The sequence below is a fragment of the Ranitomeya variabilis genome, chromosome 1, assembly GCF_051348905.1.
Source record: "Ranitomeya variabilis isolate aRanVar5 chromosome 1, aRanVar5.hap1, whole genome shotgun sequence".
NCBI classification, from domain to species: Eukaryota; Metazoa; Chordata; class Amphibia; order Anura; family Dendrobatidae; genus Ranitomeya; species Ranitomeya variabilis.
Window position 1 is genome coordinate 992,337,422 of NC_135232.1, and position 23,365 is coordinate 992,360,786.

The following is a 23,365-nucleotide window of genomic DNA, read 5'->3' on the forward strand; positions in this document are numbered from 1 at the left end:
CCTTTCCAGGGGCGGTCCTCATGTGAGCCAGTTTCTTTGTAGCGCTTGATGGTTTTTGCCACTGCACTTGGGGACACTTTCAAAGTTTTCCCAATTTTTCGGACTGACTGACTTTCATTTCTTAAAGTAATGATGGCCACTCGTTTCTCTTTACTTAGCTGTTTTTTTCTTGCCATAATACAAATTCTAACAGTCTATTCAGTAGGACTATAACCTGTGTATCCACCAGACTTCTGCACAACACAACTGATGGTCCCAACCCCATTTATAAGGCAAGAAATCCCACTTAGTAAACCTGACAGGGCACACCTGTGAAGTGAAAACCATTCCCGGTGACTACCTCTTGAAGCTCATCAAGAGAATGCCAAGAGTGTGCAAAGCAGTCATCAAAGCAAAAGGTGGCTACTTTGAAGAACCTAGAATATAAGACATAATTTCAGTTGTTTATATATCTATATCTCAAAAAAAGTTGAAGCAGCACTCCATAAGGCAGTTGTAAGGTGCTCTTTATTGGCCCATGTGTTAATGTTTATAAATATCACTATTTCTTATAGAAAAATAAAGCACAATCCTTTCCATTTTCACTTAAGGGTATGTGTCCACGTTCAGGATTGCTTCAGGATTTGGTCAGGATTTTATGCAAGTAAAATCCTGACCAAATCTGCACCTGAGGTCACTGGCAAGTCACCTGTGTTTTTTCTGCAATGTAAGGACATGCTGCGTTCTTAAAAGACGTGCTGCATGTGCGTTTTCGCCGAGTATGCCGCATGCGTTTTTTACTGAATAGTGGAGACGGGATTTCATTAAATCCCCTCCACTATGCTGTAACATCTGGACGCTGCGTTTCCTGAACGTGGAAACATACCCTTAGGGTATGTGTCCACGATCAGGATGGCCGGCGGTATCGTCTGTGTGGCAAACCCGCTCGGCGCTAAGCCCCACCCCCTTCCTTGACGCGATGATGCCGGATGATGCCGGATGATGATGCCGGATGTGTTCATTGCACACATCCGGCATCATCGCACTCTACACATAGGGCCCTGTGTTATTCCTTGCGGCGTCGCAGTGTCGCCGCAAGGAACACGGACATGCTGCGATCTTAAAAGACGCGCAGCATGTCCAGAGTCGCAGGGCCGATGGATGCGTGTTACACGCAGCGTTTCCTGAACGTGGACACATACCCTAAGAGTACAGCTTTCTGGCAGTTTAATGACTTTTATCTACTCCTCCAAAGGTTCTTATAAAACTACTAGACTGTGGCCCGATTCTAACGCATCGGGTATTCTAGAATATGCATGTCCCCGTAGTATATGGACAATGATGATTCCAGAATTCGCGGCAGACTGTGCCCGTCGCTGATTGGTCGAGGCAACCTTTATGACATCATCGTCGCCATGGCAACCATTATGACGTCTACGTCGATACTGTGCCCGTCGCCTGGCGGCCTCGACCAATCAGAGATGCGGGATTTCCAGGACAGACAGACAGAAAAACCCTTAGACAATTATATATATAGATTTTGTTTGTTTTGTGTGTACTAATTGGGAGTTCACTAGAGAAGAAACTGGAATGGAAAAGTCCCCATTTCTATTCTACCAGTGATGAGTTCAAACTCCTAGCCATAAAATATTTGTTAGATGTCACTGGCAATACAGATGTAATGTACAAAAAGCAGTGTGAGGAGTTCAAAGCTAAAAAAATGAAAGGTCTCTTCACATTGAAAATGTTGAGTTCTGATTGTCATAGGATTGTATTTTTCTACTGATTTTAGGTGTATAAATAACTGGCAAATCTCCAGGCTCCTCACATTTTGAAGTATGAACACACAGGAGAATTTTTTTTAATGATTTGCTCAGTTCTGCTGTTGGCAATTCTTCACAAGTGTAATTCCAATATTTCATAGCTGCTGATATAGCTGTTTACCGTACCTCCGACAAGCAATATTATTATTCTTAAAATAACTTGCCAAGAAATTGCGCTGTCAAGGTTAATGAGATGCATGACAAATTATGTTAATTGATGCTAGAGTGCAATAGCAAAATTTGCTTATATGGCCAATTTTGTGCTACCTTATCTAACAAACATTGGACAAATTGTCAGTATAGACACCTCTAGTAATCTCATCTTTTAACTGCTGCAACAGTGAACATTGCTAAGAAATCTAATAGAACATAATTAAAGTGAACCTGTCAAATGGTTTTTGCTATTTAATCTGAGACCAGCATAATATAAGGACAGATACCCCGATTCCAGGAATGTGTCACTTATTAGGCTGTGCTGTAGTTTCAATACAATTCATATTTTATCATCAGGAGATTAACACTGCATGACTAGGTCTCATGTGCAGGACAGTCCAGTTAAACTGTATAACCCTGCCCCCACCACTGATTGGTAGTTTGCTAACAATGTACCCGGGAAGATGCCAATCAGTGGTGTGGGCAGTGTATAGGGCGGGGTTATACACAGCCCAGAAGTTTTAGCTCTACTACATCTACATCAGTCAAAACAGGGATTCTATCAAAACTACACCAAGCAGCCCAGTAAGTGACATCACTAGAATTGGGGTCTATGCCTTATATTATGCTGTTAGAATCGGGCCTCCATCCAGTTACTATTATATCGCATGGGAGTGCGGTAATGTCACGATGGGGCAGGCTTTGCAGCGTTGAGAATCTCCCCCCATGTGCTCACCCACCTATCCACTCTCTCTTTCCCCATATGCTGACTTCTCCCGTCTGTGCTCTCCTCTTTGACCTGTCTACCCCATGTGCTATCCCCCTTGTCTGCTGTCTTTCTCCTTCCTGTGCTGTTCTCCCCCCATATGCTGTCCCGTTTGAGCTGTTTCCTGTGCTCTGTCTCTCTCACCCCTGTGCGCTTTCTCTCTCCCCCAACTGCTGCCTTCTCCTCTCATGTCATCTCTTCTTTGACCTGTGGACCCCATGTGCTCTCCCCCTTGTCTGCTCTCTCCACCACTGTGCTGTCTTCTTCCCTCATGTGTTCTCTTGTTTGAGCTGTCTCCCCCTGTGTGTCCTCTTTGCTATGTGCACTCACCCCTCCCCCTGTGTTAAAATGAAAGCAAAGTCGTTGTGCCTTTGCTTTCCTTTCATTGTCATTGGCGTACTTTTTATGAGGAGCCATGTTGGCGTTGATATTTGCTTTTTGAAGGGATTTTCCCATGAACGAAAGTTCATTTTAAAAATTAAAACTGTGTCTGACCGTGTACAGAACATACCACAGCTCCTGGGCAGGGGAGGAAGCAAAAGACCATACTGACATTACAGCAGGAGATCGCAGAGGATACATTTTGTGAGGTAAAATATTGTTTAAAAAACAGTCAGTGAAATATTTTACCTGACAAAAGAAATCCTCTGTGATCCCCTGCTGTAATGTCAGTATTGTCTTGTGCTTCCTCCCCTGCCCAGGAGATATGGTATGCTCCATACATGGTCAGACACAGACAATTTTTAAAATTAACTTTTGTTTGTGGGGAAAACCCCTTTAATGTGCCTGGCTTCCTCTGCCTGTAGGCACGTCACACATCTGCCTCCGGGATCAGCCGAATGATTCACTGTGGCTGCGCAGAATTCGTGCAGGCACAGTAAATCAGACCGCCGTCATCTTTGTGCAGACAGATAGTGGCGGCCACATTAAAACTGCGCATGCGCTCCTCCTGTACAAAGATGGTGGTGGTCAGTGAATCATTCGGCTCATCCCGGAGGCGGCATGTTCGCGACAGTGTTCCATTGGTGGTACCCTGCAAGAGGCTGCGTACAGCGTATACAGTGTGTGTGTGGTGCGTACGGCATACACAGTGTGTGTTTGTGTGTGTGTGTGTGTGTGTGTGGTGCGACGGTGTTCCGCTGATGGTACCATGCAAGAGGGCTGGTACCACCAGCAGTTTCCATATTGAGACACCCATCACTTGGGTGTCCCAATATGGAGCTCAGTGAACTTCCGCCTCTTGAATTTTGGGATCCGGACACATCTGGGCGGAACAGGATGTGAATACATTACAAGGTAAGTACCGTATATATTATTATTATTATTATTATTATTATTATTTATTTATATAGCACCATTAATTCGATGGTGCTGTACATGAGAAGGGGTAACATCAAAATACAAATATCACTTACAGTAAACAAAACTAACAATGACAGACTGATACAGAGGGAAGAGGACCCTGCCCTTGCGGGCTTACATTCTACAGGATTATGGGCAAGGTCAGTAGGTCGAGGGTTGCATTAGCTCCGATGGTGTTGAGGTGGCCGTGTGGTCATTACAGGCTGTAAGCTTCTTTGAAGAGGTGAGTTTTCAGGTTTCTTTTGAAGGATCCAAATGTGGTGAATAACTGGATGTGTTGGGGTACAGAATTCCAGAGGATGGGGATATTCGGGAGAAGTCTTGGAGGCGATTGGGTGAGGAGCGAATAAGCGTGGAGGAGAGAAGGAGGTCTTGGGAGGACCGGAGATTACATGAGGAAAGATATTGAGAGATTAGTTTGGAAATATACGGAGGAGAAAGGTTATGGATGGCTTTCTAGGTCAGTGTTAGTAGTTTAAACTGGATACGCTGGGAAATTGGGAGCCAGTGAAGAGATTTGCAAAGAGGGGAAGCAGGAGTGTAGCGAGGAGAGAGATTAATTAGTCGGGCAGCAGAGTTAAGGATGGACTGAAGGGGTGCGAGAGTGTTAGAAGGTAGGCCACAGAGGAGTATGTTGCAGTAGTCGAGGCGGGAGATGATTAGGGCATGCACAAGCATTTTGGTAGAGTGAGGGTTGAGGAAAGGACGGATTCTGAAAATATTTTTGAGCTGGAGGCGACAGGAGGTGGCGAGAGCTTGAATGTGCGGTTTGAAGGACAGAGCAGAGTCCAGGGTTACTCCGAGGCAGCGGATTTTGGGGACAGGGGAAAGTGTGGTTTCATTTATTTAGACAGATAGATAAGGTAGGGAAGATATGCGAGATGGAGGAAAGATAATTAGTTCAGATTTGTCCACATTGAGCTTGAAGAAGCGAGAAGAGAAGGAGGAGGATATGGCTGATAGACACTCCGGGATTCTGGAGAGCAGAGAGGTGACATCTGGGCCAGAGAGGTAGATCTGAGTGTCATCAGCTTATAGATGGTACTGGAAGCAATAGGACCTTATGAGTTGTCCCAGGCCGAGTGTATAGATTGAGAAGAGTAAGGGCCCAAGGACAGAGCCTTGAGGGACACCAACAGAGAGGGGGTGAGATGAAGAGGTAGTATGGGAGTAGGAAACGCTAAATGTGCGGTTGGTAAGGTATGAGGAGATCCAAGATAGGGCGAGGTCTTTGACCCCAAAGGAAGAGAGGATCTGTAGTAGGAGGCAGTGGTCAACTGTATCGAAGGCAGAGGACATGTCTAGAAGGAGGAATATAGAGAATTGTCTGTTAGCTCTGGCTGTAAGTCGTTAGTAATTTTGGTCAGGGCAGTCTCAGTGGAATGGTGGGGACAGAAGCCAAATTGTAGGTTGTCAAAGAGAGAGTTAGATGCAAAGTGAGAGGAAAGTTCAGCATGGACGTGCTGCTCAAGGAGTTTGGATGCAAATGGGAGCAAAGATATGGGGCGATAGCTGGACATAGCGCTTGGGTCAAGAGATGGCTTTTTGAGGATAGTTGTAATTGTGGCATGTTTGAAAGCAGTGGGGAAGGTACCAGAAGTTAGTGATAGGTTGAAGAGATGGGTTAGGGATGGGATTAGTGTGGTGGTGAGGTTGGGAAGGAGTTGGGGTGGGATGGGATGGGGTCAAGTGCACAAGTGGTGAGGTGTGATTTGGAGAGAAGATGAGCAAGCTCCCCTTCAGTGATTTTGGAGAGGGAAGTTATGGGGTTTGGGCATTGGTCTGGTGTACAAAGGGGTTGTGGTGGTTTGACGATGAAGATTTGCCTTGTTTGGTCGATCCTATTTTTGAAGTGCGTGGCAAAGTCCTCGGTAACGATTAGGAAACTCGGAGGGGGCAGTGGCGGGCGGAGGAGGGAGTTAAAAGTGTTGAACAACTGTTTGGGGTTGTGGGATAAGGAAGATATGAGGGTTGTGAAGTAGGCCTGTTTTACAGAGGTGAGAGCTGATTTGAATGCGAGTGTTGCTTGTTTGAGTGCAGTGAAATCATCTTGCGAATGTGCAGTGAAATCATATATTAAGATAATATTGATGAACTGTCCTGGTGGGAAGGGGTTTGTCCAGTTTTGACTCCTCACAGGACCCTTCCAATTTTTTTGTGAAATCATATATTAAGATAATATTGATGAACTTTCCTGGTGGGAAGGGGTTTGTCCAGTTTTGACTCCTCGCAGGACCCTTCCAATTTGTTTCATTTATGATTTAGCTGGCACAGTCCCGTACATATGTTTTAAGGTGCTGCAGCTCTGTCCTATCCACTTTTATTGGACTTAGCTGCTTTAGGCTGTAGTAGCTTTGGGAGTCTGACCCTTACTGATCACAAATGGCCAGTCCAGAGGACACATTGCTATTTAATGGAAAAGATGTTTAATTAGGTTGCCAATAATTCTGTAGTGAAGAGCTAAATACATGTCATTGTATCACATTTATGTTAATATATTTGACTATTTTACAGATTGTTTTAAATTTCACAACAATGGATGTTTACAAGAGCAGTTTCTGCTGGTATGACTACATTGAAGTTCGAGATGGCTATTGGAGAGAATCCCCATTGCTGGGTAGGTAATCTCTACCTGTTTGCATGGTACAAAATGCAGATTAGCTGCTCAATAGTTAATCATTTGACGACCGCACATCTTTTTGGGTTGTTAACCCCTATCTATATAGCGCTACTTATCAATCCATTCACACAACTGGTCTGATGAAGGTTTGAGTGTCAGACCGAAACATTTCAAATACTGGATTGCAGTCCAAATAAAACCATGTTTCTCTTCTTGCATTAAATACGTGCCAGATTCTCTTTTATATAACAATAATGTATGTACAGCTGGACTCTCATAAGAACTTTAAATATTTATGAAAATCAGTATTTAGTTGAATAACATCCTGTTGTGTAGAATTTGCCATTTGAAGTATTTGTATCATGCTACAATACCAATGCCAAAGTTTTTTCTACTGTGTGCCCCACCTTTTAACTTTTAAGTATGGTGGAGTCTTGACTAAAAATGAGTGGATCGATCCATTATGGACTGACGTTGAGTCGAATTTTAACAAATTGCATTTCCAGAGTTGGTTGAGTGCGACACAATTGAGGCACTCAATGGAGGAATCTCTGCTTCTTGATTTAAAGACATCAGCTGAGTACGGCGCCTTACAGGCAATTCTCTTTGGGAGAAAAGTATGCAAATTATTTTATTTTGTTGTGTGGTGGAGCTATCTCGCGACTACCATGTAGGAGAGGTAGTCAACCTGTAAGTCAATGTCCTGACTCCTTAACTTTTAACAAGTGTGATGCAGCGGTAGGACCATACACAGTGAAACGGCAGTGACCCAAACAAGTTCAAACAAAACGTTCCTTTATTGTGTTACTTCACACAGTCTATACATTATACGGCTTCTTCATACAGTCCATTAGTAATACATGGCTATATGATGCAGTCAATAAACAGGCCGTACTTCCATCTGTCCAGTTTCCCTGGGTGACCACACGCCGGTATCAAGTCTCTGTACTCACTCAGTGCACTGAACTCTTTATCCTCCGGATTGCAGCCGGGTAAACACAAGACAACCCAAATCGCAGGGTGTCAGTCTCTTTGGTTCCTTCTGCGCCACACAGAGAGAGCTCTGCAGCCAACTGCTCTGTCTGTTTCCTAGCTCAACACTGACACACCTCCCCCTCTACTACAGGGCTTTTAATCAGTCACTGCTTCACCATTCTAATTACAGCCACACCTGTATCTGTAGTACGCCCTCATGGCCTCACTACGCTTCCATACACATTCTGGAGAGCACATACAGTGCCCCCTAGCTGTAACGGGTCACTGCCTCACACAAGTCTTGCAATATGACAAGGGATAAATTCCAAGCCAGAAATTAATTTACAAAACAGCCTTTTTGGAGTGTTTACTCCCCATTGGTAAGACTCTGTACTAATTTGTTCTCTTATAGGTCACATTCACATGTTCAGTATTTGTAAGCCAAAACCAGGAGTGGGTGAAAAATGCAGAATTGGTGACATATTTCTATTTTACTTTTCCTCTGATTTTTCTCCTCCTGATTTTGGCTTACAAATACTGATGTAAAATACTGACCAAATACTGAACATGTGAATGTGGCCTAAGGAGAAGCAGCATTCCTCTACATTGTCTCAATGGCATTACACTCAGCCAGGCAAACTCTGCTCACACAGAGGAGGGGAAAACACCCCGAAAAAGGATTGTTGCAAGGCTCCGGTGTGGGTTGAACATTGACTTATAGGACTCAATGTTCAGCAGGTCTCTCTACTTCCCTCTACTTTACTATTATCTGCCAGCATGGTAATGGTGATATTTCATGAAGAGGTATGATATGCAACATCTAGCTGGCACATTGCCATAGTGCTTCTTGGTTATCTGTGTCTTAGAGTTCTGTTTCATATATCATAATTTCTACTTATAAATATGAGATTTTGTCATGTAATAAAAGATAAGATTAGAGTATGTCCTAGGATACCTCACACCAGTTATATACCGTATACATAATATTTATTCTATTATTGTTTATATGTCTTTTCTACTTCTAGGCAGGTTCTGTGGCGATAAACTTCCGGAGGTCTTGACATCAACAGACAGCAGAATGTGGATCGAGTTAAGAAGCAGCAGTAACTGGGTCGGGAAAGGGTTTTCTGCAATTTATGAAGGTAAGATAATAGCCATATAAATAGATGTAATTATGACAGAAGTATATATAATTGTGTTTTGCAATATGCATATGACAGATTTATAAAGGTTCACCAATGGAAGACCAATTCCCTCGGATTGAAATGTTTGCATACATTCCACAACATAACGCTCTCAAACTGAGGAGAAAAGAGTCACTGCCCACTAGTTCTAGGGATAGCTGCAGGCCATAACTTTTTATTGTCAGAAATCATATTTAAAGGGGTTTTCCCATGAACAATAGTTCATTTTAATCAATATATGTTGGGATACTAATAACTTCCACAATTGGATGTGTTTAAATAATGAATGAGGAAAAATCTGCAACAAACATTTATTAAAAAGCTGCCTATTTTACGCAGCCTATTTCATGCCAAGAGATGCAGAGATCTCTGCACCAAATGCTTATTGGGTGCACATTCCCCAGTGGGTGACAGGCTAGACCTTTGTCGATGAGAGAATGGACCTCGTATATACCAATAGGTCAGGATACTACAAGTAGAAAAGAAAGTCAGTGAATTTTCTGGGGGAATAAAGTTACTTAAAATAAACAGCCCCCAAAAATATGTTACGTGACTGGATAATTCTTTTTGAATGCCCCCAGTGTGCTCGTCTCCCAGACCTCCTTGCTCCTTGCACTGTGTCCACAAGAGACATGGTGACATAATGTGACGTGAGCCCACCAGCGGGTACTGATGGTCTGCAGCCTTCACAGTTCCATCAGACAGAACTATTTCATTAGATTCAATTGGTTGTAGCCCATCAGCGATCGTTGATGGACTGCAGCGCTCGCATGACATAAACAATGTTACAAGATTGCTGAGAGAGGAGGAGCAGTGTCACTTCGGTAGGTAAGTATTCTCTCTCTCTTTTTTTTTTTTTCTTTCTTATTTTATTTAGTACACAGTGGGAGGCGTTTCTCCAATGCTGGACAATCACTTTAAAACACAATTTTTGTTACGCTTTTGAAAATCCCAAAACTGTAGGCAGCTAATTATTATTTTTATACGTTCACATTATAAAGAATAGTGCGTTTTATGCAGAAAACTCCATTTTTTTCTCACTTGTCTTTTGTATGTAATCCATTCTTTTTATGGGAGAAGCAATTTATATTTTATAAGACTATTTACAGTTTCTTATATTGTAAAATTGCAATGTATCTGTAAAAATCAGATGTTATACTGTCTCAGCATGGCATCCGTTTTTTTCCGCACCCATAGACTTGGATGGACAAATATCATCCGTCACACGGAACTAGTGCGTGATCACATAATTATTTCACATAAATACTCTGTAAGTCAAAAAAGGTGCTCATCTGCCCTGCCTCATTAAATTACATTGGTCTGAACCAAGCCAAATACAGAGCACAGTGGTATATAATTGGAATAAATAAAAACTGCACAGTTGCTTTTTTCACCACATTTAACCCATAGTAATAGTTTCATAGAAATGTAATACTAAATATGTATGGCAAAGTAGTGTAAAAAATTACAACTCCTTTTGCAGAAAGAGGCTTTCATAAAACCATGTAAGGCCGGTTTCACACGTCAGTGGCTCCGGTACGTGAGGTGACAGTTCCCTCACGTACCGGAGCCACTGACACACGTAGACACATTAAAATCAATGCATCTGTGCAGATGTCATTGATTTTTTGCGGACCGTGTCTCCGTGTGCCAAACACGGAGACATGTCAGTGTTCGTGGGAGCGCACGTATTACACGGACCCATTAAAGTCAATGTAAAACACGTACCGTTGTCCGTGTGCAGTCCGTGTGCCGTGCAGGAGACAGCGCTACAGTAAGCGCTGTCCCCTCCACATGGTGCTGAAGCCGCGATTCATATCTTCTGTGCAGCAGCGTTTGCTGTAAAGAAGATATGAATAATCCATTTTTTTAGTGGTATTTCGTGTTTAAAATAAAGCTCCATGTCCCCACCCCCTGTGCGCCCCCCCCGCTGTTCTGAAAATACTCACCCGGCTCCCTCGTTGGCAGTCGCTGCTTCCTGTCCTGGCCGCACCTTCTACTGTATGCGGTCACGTGGGGCTGCCGATTACAGTCATGAATATGCGGCTCCACCTCCCATAGGGGTGGAGCCGCATATTCATTACTGTAAATGAGCGGCCCCACGTGACCGCATACAGGAGAAGCTGCGGCCAGGACAGGACACTGCGAGGGAGGCGGGTGAGTATTTTCAGAACAGCGGGGGGGCGTACGGGGTGGGGACATGGAGCTTTATTTTAAACACGAAATACCACTAAAAAAATGTATTATTCATATCTTTTTTACAGCAAACGCTGCTGCACAGAAGATATGAATCGCGGCTTCAGCACGATGCAGGGGACAGCGCTAAACTTTAGCGCTGTCTCTCCTGCACGGTCCGTGTGGTACCCAGGCGGCACACGGCTGCCGCACATGTGCCACACGGATGGCCTACGTGAGCTCACGGACACACGGACACGGATAACTCCGGTACCGATTTTTTCCGGTACCGGAATTATCTGGAAGTGTGAGACTGGCCTTATGGCAAAGAAAGTCACTTGTGCCGTTACTGGTCTATTTAGTCTATCGCTCAAGGGCCTGTGTGTACCAGGAGCCGGCCCTGCACACTATTATCGTAACATTCACATACTAATTCTCAGTAGTTACTGTATGTATCCAGCTAATACAGGATGCTAATGAATGTGAAGACATGCGCCCATATTAAAATGAAAATATCCAATGAGGTCACTATAGAATATCCTATAGACACATAATTGTAAGAACCATTGAAGGTACTTGATGAATGGATGACGTTGTGTCAGCGTTAATTTGAATATTTCCTGAATTCATTACTTTTACTTACATGATAATTTAAGATTGTTTAGAATTGGACATTAACTTCAATTCTAAAATTCTATATGGGTAGTGGCTCTGATCTGCAAGAAAACCTGTCTTTGTTACCCATTGTAAAGTTAGTTTTATCACCGCGGTTGAAAACATGAAAGTTGAGATCTGATTAGTTGCTAGGCAAGGAACAAGTTTTAAACTGCTTTCTATGTCTTATATAGAAAGATGTTGGTCTTTTTTTGCTATTTCTGTAATCCCCTTTCCTAACCTTTCACTTGAATTTTCAGCAATTTGTGGTGGAGAGATCCACAAAGATTCTGGGCAGATCCAATCTCCCAATTACCCAGACGACTACCGGCCATCAAAGGAATGTATATGGAAAATAACAGTAGCCGAAAATTACAATGTAGGATTAATTTTCCAGGCGTTTGAGGTAATGTTATCTGACCTAAGTGGTGGCACAGATAAATTGTATTGCTTTTAGAAATCTGTAACGCAGACTGAACAAATTGTCATTGACAGGCCGAGCTTAGGGCGAGACCTGTTTCACTGCATGCATTTTCGGGAGGATTAAATGGATTTCAATATACAAATGCTATATTCTCATTAAATGTAAAGGTCCTGCCAGTAGGTTCCTTTCATGCGTCTGTAATCTATGTTTGCAGACTGAATTGCTTCACCATCAATGATAAATTAATCATTAAAATGTATATACTTTATAATAAATCCAGTTTTAGCCTTTAGTAAATAGTAGACAGAATAATTTGCCATTTTCTACAAAGCCGTATCTTTTAATTATGGTACTTTAAATGTATATGACCATTTGTTAATCCGTAGCTTTCCCTTTAAGTGTGGTGTTATAGGGTCACATGAATTTCTTTACATTGCCCTCTGTTGTCAGACTGCATCAAAACTGTCCAAGTAGTGGGTTTTTTTTTACTTGCAAAAGCAGGCGAAAATTATCTTTACAACTCTTAAATTTCCCGTAGACATACAATGATACAAAAAAGGTCAGATGTAACTTTAAAAGGGTATTCTCGTCTTGATCATTCATAGCATATTGGCAGGATCTGTTGTAAATGCCGGATAGGTGGCGGTCATATATATGACATTCACATCCATCTCAAGAGCTTGGCCGGCCTTGTGCCACCGGCAATAGGTGGCCAGAAACGTGCCTCTCTTTCTATTCACTTCTATAGAAGTTCCAAAAATTGCTGATTACTCAGAAATCTTTGGAACCCCCATAATAGTGAGTGGAGAAAACTATGCATGCACCGCCTCCTCTATTCGTTCCCAACTCTCTAATGACCACATTAACATCATGTTAATATACTGACCTATATATCCATATTTAGAAACATTTTTAGTGTACTGGGACTATACTGGGATTAAATGGAAACATTTGTGGTATATTGGGAATAAATCTGTTGTAACCAATTGGGTCATATTGATTGTTTTTCAGGTAAAGGTTGGAGCAGGCATCCAGGTAATCAGTAGATCTGGTTGCATTATTTTTTTTCCCTGAAGTATGTTAAGAGGTATTTCTAGTGTTTTTAAGGTTTCTTCTGTCTGATGTTCATCTCAATCTTTAGTTACTTGATCTGAAATCCCATGAATGCTCACCTTACCCTTTTCTTTCTTTTGATTTTGCAGATTGAGCGCCATGACACATGTGCTTACGATTACTTAGAAGTAAGAGATGGCAGCAGTGAAAACAGCCCTCTCATTGGACATTTCTGTGGCTATGATAAGCCGGATGATATCCGATCTACCTCTAATACCTTGTGGATGAAGTTTGTATCAGATGCAACTGTAAACAAAGCAGGGTTCGCTGCTAACTTTTTAAAGGGTAAAAATATATTTAATTAGGATATTGTTACATACCACTTACACCTCGCAGACACTAGGGTTATGGAGATACTGGCATTTTCATGTCAGGGTACCTTTATGTATATTTAGCAGGCAGAGTAAATACAATTCTGGCAGTCTGGCACGGTAGTGCTAAGATGTTATGAATGGCCTCCAGACTTTGCTTATAAAACAGTTACTTTGTATTTTCCTCCACATAGCACAAATTCTCCATCCATTTATCCACCCACCCATGCATCCAGCCACTTACCCATCCATCCACCCACTCATCCATCCATCCAGCCACTTACCCATCCATCCATTTACCCATCCATCCATCCACCCACTTACCCATCCATTCATCCACCCACTCATCCATCCAGCCACTTACCCATCCATCCATTTACCCATCCATCCATCCACCAACTTACCCATCCACCCACTTACCCACCCATTCACCTACCCATCTATCCATTCGCCCACCCATTCACCTACCCATCCATCCACCTACCCATCCACCCATCTCTTTACTATTGGCCTTAATTGTGTGCATTGTATGCCGTTCTATTCAGACACACAGATGCTATAGTTGCCTCCTTCTTACTACCGTTACCTGAAACCTTTGGATTTAGAGCTTCGGATAATCTGTTTTAGCATATAACACAGGGTTTATGGGAATATGTAATTAACGTTCTGTAGACAACATATCCTTCATATGACCCTCCTTGGGTTTTCATATATTCTTTGTCGGATTCTTCTATTTTACGCCCGTTATACCATAGGGACCGTAGTATGGGAACGGGGTGCAGCGTTATTTATGGGATTAGATGTGATCTTTCTAATTACCTAAACATTCTGTATTTTAAAATAGAGGAAGATGAATGTGCCAAACCAGACAATGGGGGCTGTGAACAACGCTGCGTGAACACTTTGGGAAGTTTCAAGTGTTCTTGCGATCCCGGTTATGAGCTTGGTCCAGACAAGAAAAGCTGTGAAGGTAATATTTGTAGGAAAACTGTGAATTTGATATTTTACTGCGCATCATCCGAGTGCCATTCAGAGTTTACTTTTTCGGTATAAGAAAAACTGATGCCTCGAAGAGGGCAAAAATGACACCTGAACTAAAAATAGGTAAAAATTAGTGATGAGCGGAAGTACTCATTACTTGAGTTTGCCTAAGGTGCTCGGGTATGCATCGAGTATCACGGGTGCTGAGTGACATTTTCAAGTCCCCATGGCCACATTTTTGCGTCTGTTAGACGGCCACAAAACATGCTGGGATTGCCCATGTTTGTGTAACCTAATGTACCATCACGTTACATTCAGTATTTACAGGTTCATTTGTTTAGTAGCCTTGCCATTATGCAGCAAAAATATTTTACGTTATATATTCATGCATCTGATTATTAGCTAATTCAGCATGAATGCACCGCCTCATAATTCTGGTAGTTATAGTATTACAGATTTCTGACAAGATGTCTCCTTTTTTGTCCTTTCAGCTGCATGTGGAGGATTATTAACCAAACTCAATGGAACTATAACAACCCCGGCATGGCCCAAAGAATATCCTTCTAATAAGAATTGTGTGTGGCAGGTGGTTGCACCCTCTCAGTACAGGATATCGGTGAAGTTTGAGTACTTTGAACTAGAGGGTAATGAAGTAAGTATTCCTCACTTAGTTCTATCTAAGCATCATAGTTTGCTATAAGCTGCACCTTCTTGGACTACTTTCATTTTGTCACCATTTGTAATATTTATTTGACGGAGAGCAATAGTTTTAGGTTTTTTTTAGCGTGTGCTGTGTTTATGCATTAAGGTATGAGTATTGGGTAACAAGCAATATATTACATTTCATGGATGCAGATTGTGTATCAATACCAAATACAACCTGTCCAGAGGTTGTGTATATTATTGCAACTTTGCCTGATCTAATTCAATGCAGCTCAGCTGCAGTACCAGACACAACCTTTGGACAGGTGTGGTGCTATTTCTGTAAACAAGCAACTGTTTTTCAATCCTGCACAGTGTCATTAATATTCAGATTCATCCAAGTAAGAAAACTTCGTAAAGTTAAAGTGTCATTTAAATTTGGGCTAATTTACACTGGTGCGGACTAAAAATAAAATGTCGGACTGAAAAATTGGTCCCGACATCCTTCAGTTAACAGAGCTGATATCATACTGACTCAGACCACCACTTTCCTGGTGGTACTTATAGCAGTGAATGGGTGGTCAGAGCTGATGACCTTACTCTTAATCATCTGTCCAACTGCTCACTGCTTATGGCTGGGTTCACTTATTGTAAATTTGGTGCAGATTTTTTTACAGCATTTCCCCAGTTTTTCTACTTTTGACTCCATCTACATTTCACATGAATTTTGCTGCCATTTTTGTTCTGGTGCAAATTTTATCCTCTCCATTAGAGTGGGCAAAATCTACAATAATTTTGCGCAAAGAATTGACACAAAGTTGATTTAAAAATGCAGCGAAATATGCATTTCTACATGATTGCTACACTGAAACCAAAAATACACACAGCATGTAGATAAGATTAAGGTACAACTCCTCCACTTTGCTGTTACTTTAATATGCTATGGATTTTACATGTGGAAAATCAATTTGAAAATCTGCACTGAATTGACAAAGTGCAAACCCTGTATGAAAGGTTTCATCAGGCCAGGACACCTGTATGATGTGATACCTGCAGATGTCGGGCTGTTCTACCCATAGTGCTGCTGCGTCACTCCACATCTAATGCCAGTTTGCTGCGCATTCACCTTCAGCTGGAAAGGAAGAACCCAGGAGAGGCAAAGATTGTTTTTTTGCAATATTTTGATTCCTCTCCCCACCAGCACTTTATATACCACAGAAAGAATGTTCTATTTAGAACAGGAATCTAGGATTAATCATCGGCAAAATTAATATTTTTTAATATTATGGCAAAACAAAACCTATAAAACTGTCCACTATTATTTTTTTTTTAATATTTATCCACATCAGCATGTGACCAATATGCATTGCAACAGTGCAGTAAAACTAAAAGCACATAGTATACCACTGTTCTCTTTTTTTAATGATCAGTTATAGCATTTTTGGGTTTTATAGTTTGTCATCAAATTATTATTAGACAGAAGTTAAGTTCACTGAACAGAATTAAATGAAGAGAAACGCCAACAAATCTTTTTTTTTTTCTTGGAGGGGGGGGGAAGGTAGAAACTTTAGCCAAGGTTTGTCTTTTTTTAAAGCCCTTGTTATTTTTTTTCCTATTTTTCAGTATGTTATGCAGCTGTGATTTATGGACCATGAATTGATAACACACATAGAGCCTCAAATGAACTTTCTTAAACAAAGCTTTGACTGGACGCAAAGACACATAGCTGAAAACAATCGGTGCATTTTCTACAGCAATTCATGGTTCGCTGTAAGGAGCTTAGGAAATTCCAGCATAAAACATTTTTATCAAAGACATTAGATCATTTAACGTAATTCACACCACATTCACTCTCACTGCCAGATTCGATGTTGGCAGGGAAAGGGTTAAAAATATCCTTTTGATCGTGTAGCTTAATGATAGCAACAACAAATGTGTATGACTATCCTATATCTGGCCATATATGCCAGGTGAACAACTAGAACATGCGTGGGTATATTGTCAGAGAATGCATGGCTATAAGCCGATGGCAGACAGCCCATCACCTCTGTAAGGATGAGGTTATATGGTCATAGGTAGAGTTGGGTGGATTATGTGAAATTCAATTTCACTCGCTTCACTTAATTAAAAAAAAAAATAATAATAATATATATATATATATATATATATATATATATATTTGTAATTTGTAGCAAATAAAGGCTCTAATTACCTAGAAAATAGAGGTATAACACTGTAAGGTCTCCTAGGACTGTATTGAACCTCTGTTGAGCTCTTTATTGCAAACCCTGCCTTATTAATATCCTGGGGCTGGGATTCCCAAGGTGGGTGGCTGCAATGCCCGCACAGGCGCAGTCTGCAAGCCTGGCTGGGACGTCAGACGGCCAGAGCTTAAACGCAGTGCAGGCGCCGGTTTTGAAGCGAACAAAGCGCGGAGGGGGCGGCGCCGAAAGCCCCTGAAGATTTGAGTGACGGCAGAGTAGCGGTTCAAGCTGGGCAGTGAGGACCCGCCTCCCTGGATAAAGACAGGTATTTTGGATAAGTTTCAAAACGCTTTATTTTGGGAATACTTGAACCAAAAACTAAAAGAGCCACCTTGTTAGAATGCAGCATTACTGCTGCACAAGGTGGCTCTTTTAGTTTATAACGGCTGGAGGGGGGTGACAGTGGCCCTTTAAGTGTTCGATCAGTATTTTACCTCAGTATTTTACCTCAGTATTTGTAAGCCGAAACCAGGAGTGGGTGAAAAATACAAAAGTGCTGACGTGTTTCTATTATACTTTTCCTCTGATTGTTCCACTCCTAATTTTGGCTTACAGATGCTGAGGTAAAATACTCCTCAACTGCTGAACGAGTGTACGTGGCCATAGACTAAGGCTATGTCCCCACATTGTGTTTTTTAAGTGTTTTTGCCACTTTTTTCCACTGCGGAAACACTTAAAAAATGCTTACAAAACGGCACCCATTATTTTTAATGGCATTCCGCAATTGTTGTGCCCATGCTGCGTTTTTTTCCACAGCGGAAACGCATCGCAGAAAAAACACAGCATGTTCATTAATTTTACAGAATCACGGTGATTTCGACGCTATAGAATGAAAAAAAATGCAAGGAAAAACTCGACAAATACGCTAGAAAAACGCAAGCAGATTTCCTGGCAAGGAAGTCTGCTTTTGATGAGGAAAATTCTGCTTAGATTCTGCTACGTGGGCACATAGCCTTAGACTACCACAGCAGTAATACACATAATCTGATTAGGTCTTTTCTATATTTTTTTTAATGACCTGTGTGCTCTGACCTCTATCATTATTATGTTGTAAAGCCTAAAATGGTGCTGCTTGGCCAGCTCTCCTCTTTTATACTCCTCCTACTTGGCTGCACTCGGCCATCATGGGCAGCCCTCCTGGATATAACTGACATCATTAGTCCGCTCTTTGTTTTTAGCAGTGTGTGACATGGCGGGGCATTTATATATTTTTTTTATCAATACAAGGGCATTGAATCACAGATTGTTTGAATTCCTGGGTATTTGTGAATTTCAGGAAAGTTGATCCTTCATGGATCGATTTCTCTCATCTCTAGTCATAGGGCAAATTACTGGAGTATGTTCGTCTCTATAGATGAAGTGATCAGGCTCTAATGGCTCCATAAAATAAACAATTTTTATGGATGTTTCTGCTTTCTAATTGTCCAAAAATTCAGATAATCCGTTTCATATTTTATAAAAACAGTTAACTCTACTTTAGAGAGGTTGTCTAGGATTTCAAAAATGTGTCTGTCTTCTTCCAAAAACAGTACAATACTTGTCCACATGGTTTATGCTGTATTGCAGCTCAATCCCATTTGCTTCAACAAAAAAACTAATGTGGTGCTGTTTTTGGAAGAAAGCAGTCAGGTTTTCCTAATCCTGAACATCCCTTTTAAAAGCAAAATGATACTAGTCTACTTTGTCCCATGTTAGTTTTCACTGATCATTCATTCATTTGTATGTATTCACTTAAAACTTTAGTAAGTGGTTTTTTTTTTACTAATATTTGGAAATGCTTAATAATATGGCATCTTTTGATGTTGATATAAGATAAAGGATAGTCTAAGATATTACATAAAAACCTTAAAGAGAACCTGTAATCATGATTTTGAATGTCAAAGTAAAGGCATGGACATAATGGCGCTGTTATACAAATTTATTAGATGCCTTTAGTGCAGAAATCTGTATCCTGCATATCGGTGCTTTAGGGTGGGACTGTGCGTTTGGTCTTCCTCTCTGCCCTGACCTCTCCACCTGCCTCTGGTATCTGTACCTGCTTCCTTTTTTAAAGTTGGTGTGCTGGTGCAGTCATTGAGCTGAGATCTAAATCTGCGCTACCAAGGCCATGTTACTGAAGACCACTGGGAGATAAATCTGCACAATCAGGCATGAACTTTAAAAATGGTGGCATATACAGACCTGCCTTTACTCTTTAACGTGCAAAATTGTGATGAAAGGTTCTCTTTAGGGTGCAGCCAGACGGCCGTACTACTCTCGCTAAGATCGAATCGGAATCCTCAGAATGTGCGTCTGCTCTATTGGCTGGAGCGGGACAGCTGCACAGAAATACATGCTGTGATACGCAGGTAAGGAGAGCCGACCGCCAGTCCAATGATTGCGATGCAATCCCCATGCTCTCTTAAAGGGAACTTGTCACCCCCCAGGGCCTATTAAAGTAAAAGAGCCACCTTCAGCATCACTAAGGCTGCATTCTGTGAGGGTGGCTCTTAAGTTTATTATCCCTAGGAACGCTGAAATAATGACTTTTATAAATTTCCCAAAATACCTCTATTGAGTCAGGGAGGTATGTTTTCTCCCCCTGACTCCACCGCCTTGCGGCCGTCCATCATCCAGCTCTGTCCTCCGTGCGCCGCTTCTTCTCCCCAGATCCCACCCTGCAGTGTGTTATGATGCATTCACACTGCGGGGCTGGAAATCTGGCGCCTGCGCAGTGGAGCGGGTCACCGTGCTCCTCGATAGAAGTGCCGAAGTCTCGCGAGACTTCACAAATCTCGCGAGACATCGTCACTATCTTGAATGGAGCACGGGGGTGGGGGTGGTGACAAGTTCCCTAATACTGTGTGAGTATATACAATGTATAGATTGTTTGCCCTTCATAACAGATGGGATTTGTATCGCAGCCTGAATGACTAATAAGAGGTATAATTTATTATATGGTATTAACATGCAGTGTTTTTTCCAGGTTTGCAAGTATGACTTTGTTGAGATTCGAAGTGGTCTATCCTCTGATTCAAAGTTACATGGAAAGTTCTGTGGGACTGAAGTGCCTGAGGTTATTACCTCTCAGTACAACAATATGAGAATAGAATTTAAATCTGATAATACAGTATCCAAAAAGGGCTTCCGTGCACACTTCTTCTCAGGTAAGGGCAGCGTGGTCTTAGTGTTGTAGGTAATTTTATTTATTTTTTTAGCTAGAGTCAGAATTTTTACAATGTGGTTAAATTCAAACCTTAGCTGTACAATTTTATACACATTAGATGTCTGTGTACATGGTGTTAGTGTGGGTGTTTTCTTGACATTTTATTGGCTGCTATGGGCAAGACTTCCACTTGTCTATTGTTGTACATGGGGCCTGCAATGTCAAGTGTTCTGTAAATGTTATGCCATACATCAAAAAACACATCCAAGAACCAAGCAGCCAATGTCCCTCACAGAATTACAGATCCTAGTTTTAAGTTGTTTTCTTTAGTGCTTAATGCCTTTGGCCTTGGCTCTTAGTGTGGGCCTGGGCTCTGTTGCCTCACATGTAATGAATCAGTCTACGTGAGGGAAGGGGTATTATTACATGTTCTTTTCCAATGCTTTTACCATTAACAGTCTTGAGTTTCCTCCTTGGCAAGGTATAATTAAAGGTGAAGTCTAAAACAAGTTGACAATTCTTAGCCATGTCAACATTTTTGCCACAACACCTTAATGTATAATTGTTAATTTTCCACTTATACTTTAAAGTTGAGCACTATCTGTGTTGTAAAACACCCAATCAATCAATTACTTTTCTGCTTCCTATATATAGCCTAATTCTTTATATACCAAAAAAATTGTTGAAATCTATACTGTAACTTTGGAAATGGATACTAGTTATGACAAGTTTACTTAATGAGATTAAACATGCTCTTTATTGTAGCCTGCTACTATAATATTTGGTGTTCCCAAAAAAAGTGTAACTGAACCTTAATGGTTAGATAATTTCAAGGTATAGAATGCAGTATAATAGAGGAAAAAATATAATTGCTGTTTTCACAGTCATCACTTATCCACAGTTCAAATGGCCACGAAGTGGTTGCATTAATATGTAGAAACAGTTTGGCTAAATATCTGTTATCAACTAATTCTATATTTGAGAGAAATCAGTTAAATTTTTTCACTTTTGATAATTTCTCCACATCTAACCAATAAATATAGAAAGCACTATATAAAATGTACTGGAGACAAGTGTTGCAGATATTGCCCTACGCTGCCTAACTGTACACATATTTTCTTCTACAATCCATGTAAATAATTCCCAAACTACCTCTAATATAGAATGTATGACTTATACTAGTTGGAGCCAGTATACGCCATCTTTATATAGCATAAATCTGACTGCCACAATCAAATTACAGTAGATATTTGAAAAAAAGTCAGCAGAAGTATTTTAAATTTGATTTCTGACATGAATTGGCTCCATTATAATTCTAAGGTATTGTGTCAACGTCAGTAATGGTCATGCTTTTGGGTTTTACAGGGAACCTCTCTCTAGGTTTTCTCAATATAATGTACAGCCACCACCTTTAAGGCCTCTTATACAGCATTCTAGTAAGTTGTATGTAAGCCCTCAATCCCCTTTGTATAGATACAAAAATAACTAGGGAAGAGCAAAGTAGTGTAATGTGACGGAAGAGATCAGAGAGCGCCAATGCCCTGGAAGTAAAGCCGGTGCATGGGCATTGCAGCACTGCAGGGCAGAACAAATTAAACCTGCACAGGAGCGTGATTGGGGGAGACTGTGGATGATGTACAACGCATCCTTCACATAAAGCAGGGCAGGAGGGATGGTGCTTGCCATGAGAGAGGAGGTACCAAAGCGAAACAGACAGCACCCTTCGGACTGGACTGTACCACATGGGTGCTGCTAACAGGCTCTTTTTTAAAATGAGCCACAGAGATTTACTTTAATGAAGTTGTCCACTACTTGTACAGCTTCTTCTTATAGCCCTTGCTTGGTCCCCATAAAATAATAAAGCTTATTCTCACCTCCCGTGCTGGCACTGTTCACGCAGTGTCGATGCTTGGTCTCACGGGGCTCCTGTGCTATCGTTGTGATGCCAGCGCTATATCCACACTGGCATCAGGAGGTGAGCTGGTTTCTGAACCTCTATTTCTATTGCTGTCCCTGTCTCCTGTTGAATTGAACATGAAGGGGAAGGCTGAGATCAGCTGCAGCCCAGACTTCCTCTTCATGTTCGATTTGTCTGAAAGCAGGGATAGTGACACCCGCTCTGATTGGTCACCGCTGTCACGTGTCACAACACCACATGAGAGCCCTGGGGAGAGCAAGTGCCAACACTGTGGGAACAGCACCAGCACGGGAGGTGAGTTTAGGCTTTATTATTTTATGGGGCCAAACCTTTTGATCAAGAAAGGGTTGTCCTAGTAGTGGACAACCCTTTTAAATTGTCACATAAAGTATAATCTAGCTCATTTACATGCATATATGGATTATTATCATAGTTTTCTGGCAAGATTTAGGGGCGTTATTTGCCCCTGCACCCTGCATGTGTGAACATAGGTATATGGTCCAGAGCTGCATTCATATTTCTGCAATTTGTTATTAGAAAAAGGCAACAGATCTATTTGATCTAGCTGTGTTCCTATAATGTAGTGGGACAGTTTAAATGGGAGCTTCAACAAACTTTGAATAAATCAATACAGGTGAATATACGATACTTTGCAATAAATATCAGAAAATTCTGCTTCTTTCTCCACTTATGAGCCACTCCCCCCAGCCTCCTGAACTCACCATCCACTTAAAACAAAAAAATGCTTAACTCCATCTTGCTCAAGACATGTACTACCAGTGCACTGAAGTGCCAGGATCAACAGGCTATTATACTTTATAAAGAGGAGAGGAGGAGTAATGTGCAGAGTGAGATCCTATTGCAGAGAGATACAGA

The 23,365-nt window shown here is 41.5% G+C and overlaps 1 protein-coding gene across 3 annotated transcripts in view; it reads left to right on the plus strand.

Annotated features, from left to right (window-relative positions):
- The window catches only part of TLL1 (tolloid like 1), a 224,192-nt gene that overhangs the window by 171,606 nt on the left and 29,221 nt on the right, over nucleotides 1–23,365 (plus strand). For all 3 annotated transcript variants that reach the window (XM_077279466.1, XM_077279467.1, XM_077279468.1), the window contains 7 exons: nucleotides 6,598–6,700; nucleotides 8,704–8,820; nucleotides 11,952–12,097; nucleotides 13,318–13,513; nucleotides 14,384–14,509; nucleotides 15,012–15,172; nucleotides 20,392–20,572. In XM_077279466.1, coding sequence (XP_077135581.1) covers nucleotides 6,598–6,700; nucleotides 8,704–8,820; nucleotides 11,952–12,097; nucleotides 13,318–13,513; nucleotides 14,384–14,509; nucleotides 15,012–15,172; nucleotides 20,392–20,572 — 1,030 coding nt within the window. The remainder of the gene's footprint in view (nucleotides 1–6,597; nucleotides 6,701–8,703; nucleotides 8,821–11,951; nucleotides 12,098–13,317; nucleotides 13,514–14,383; nucleotides 14,510–15,011; nucleotides 15,173–20,391; nucleotides 20,573–23,365) is intronic.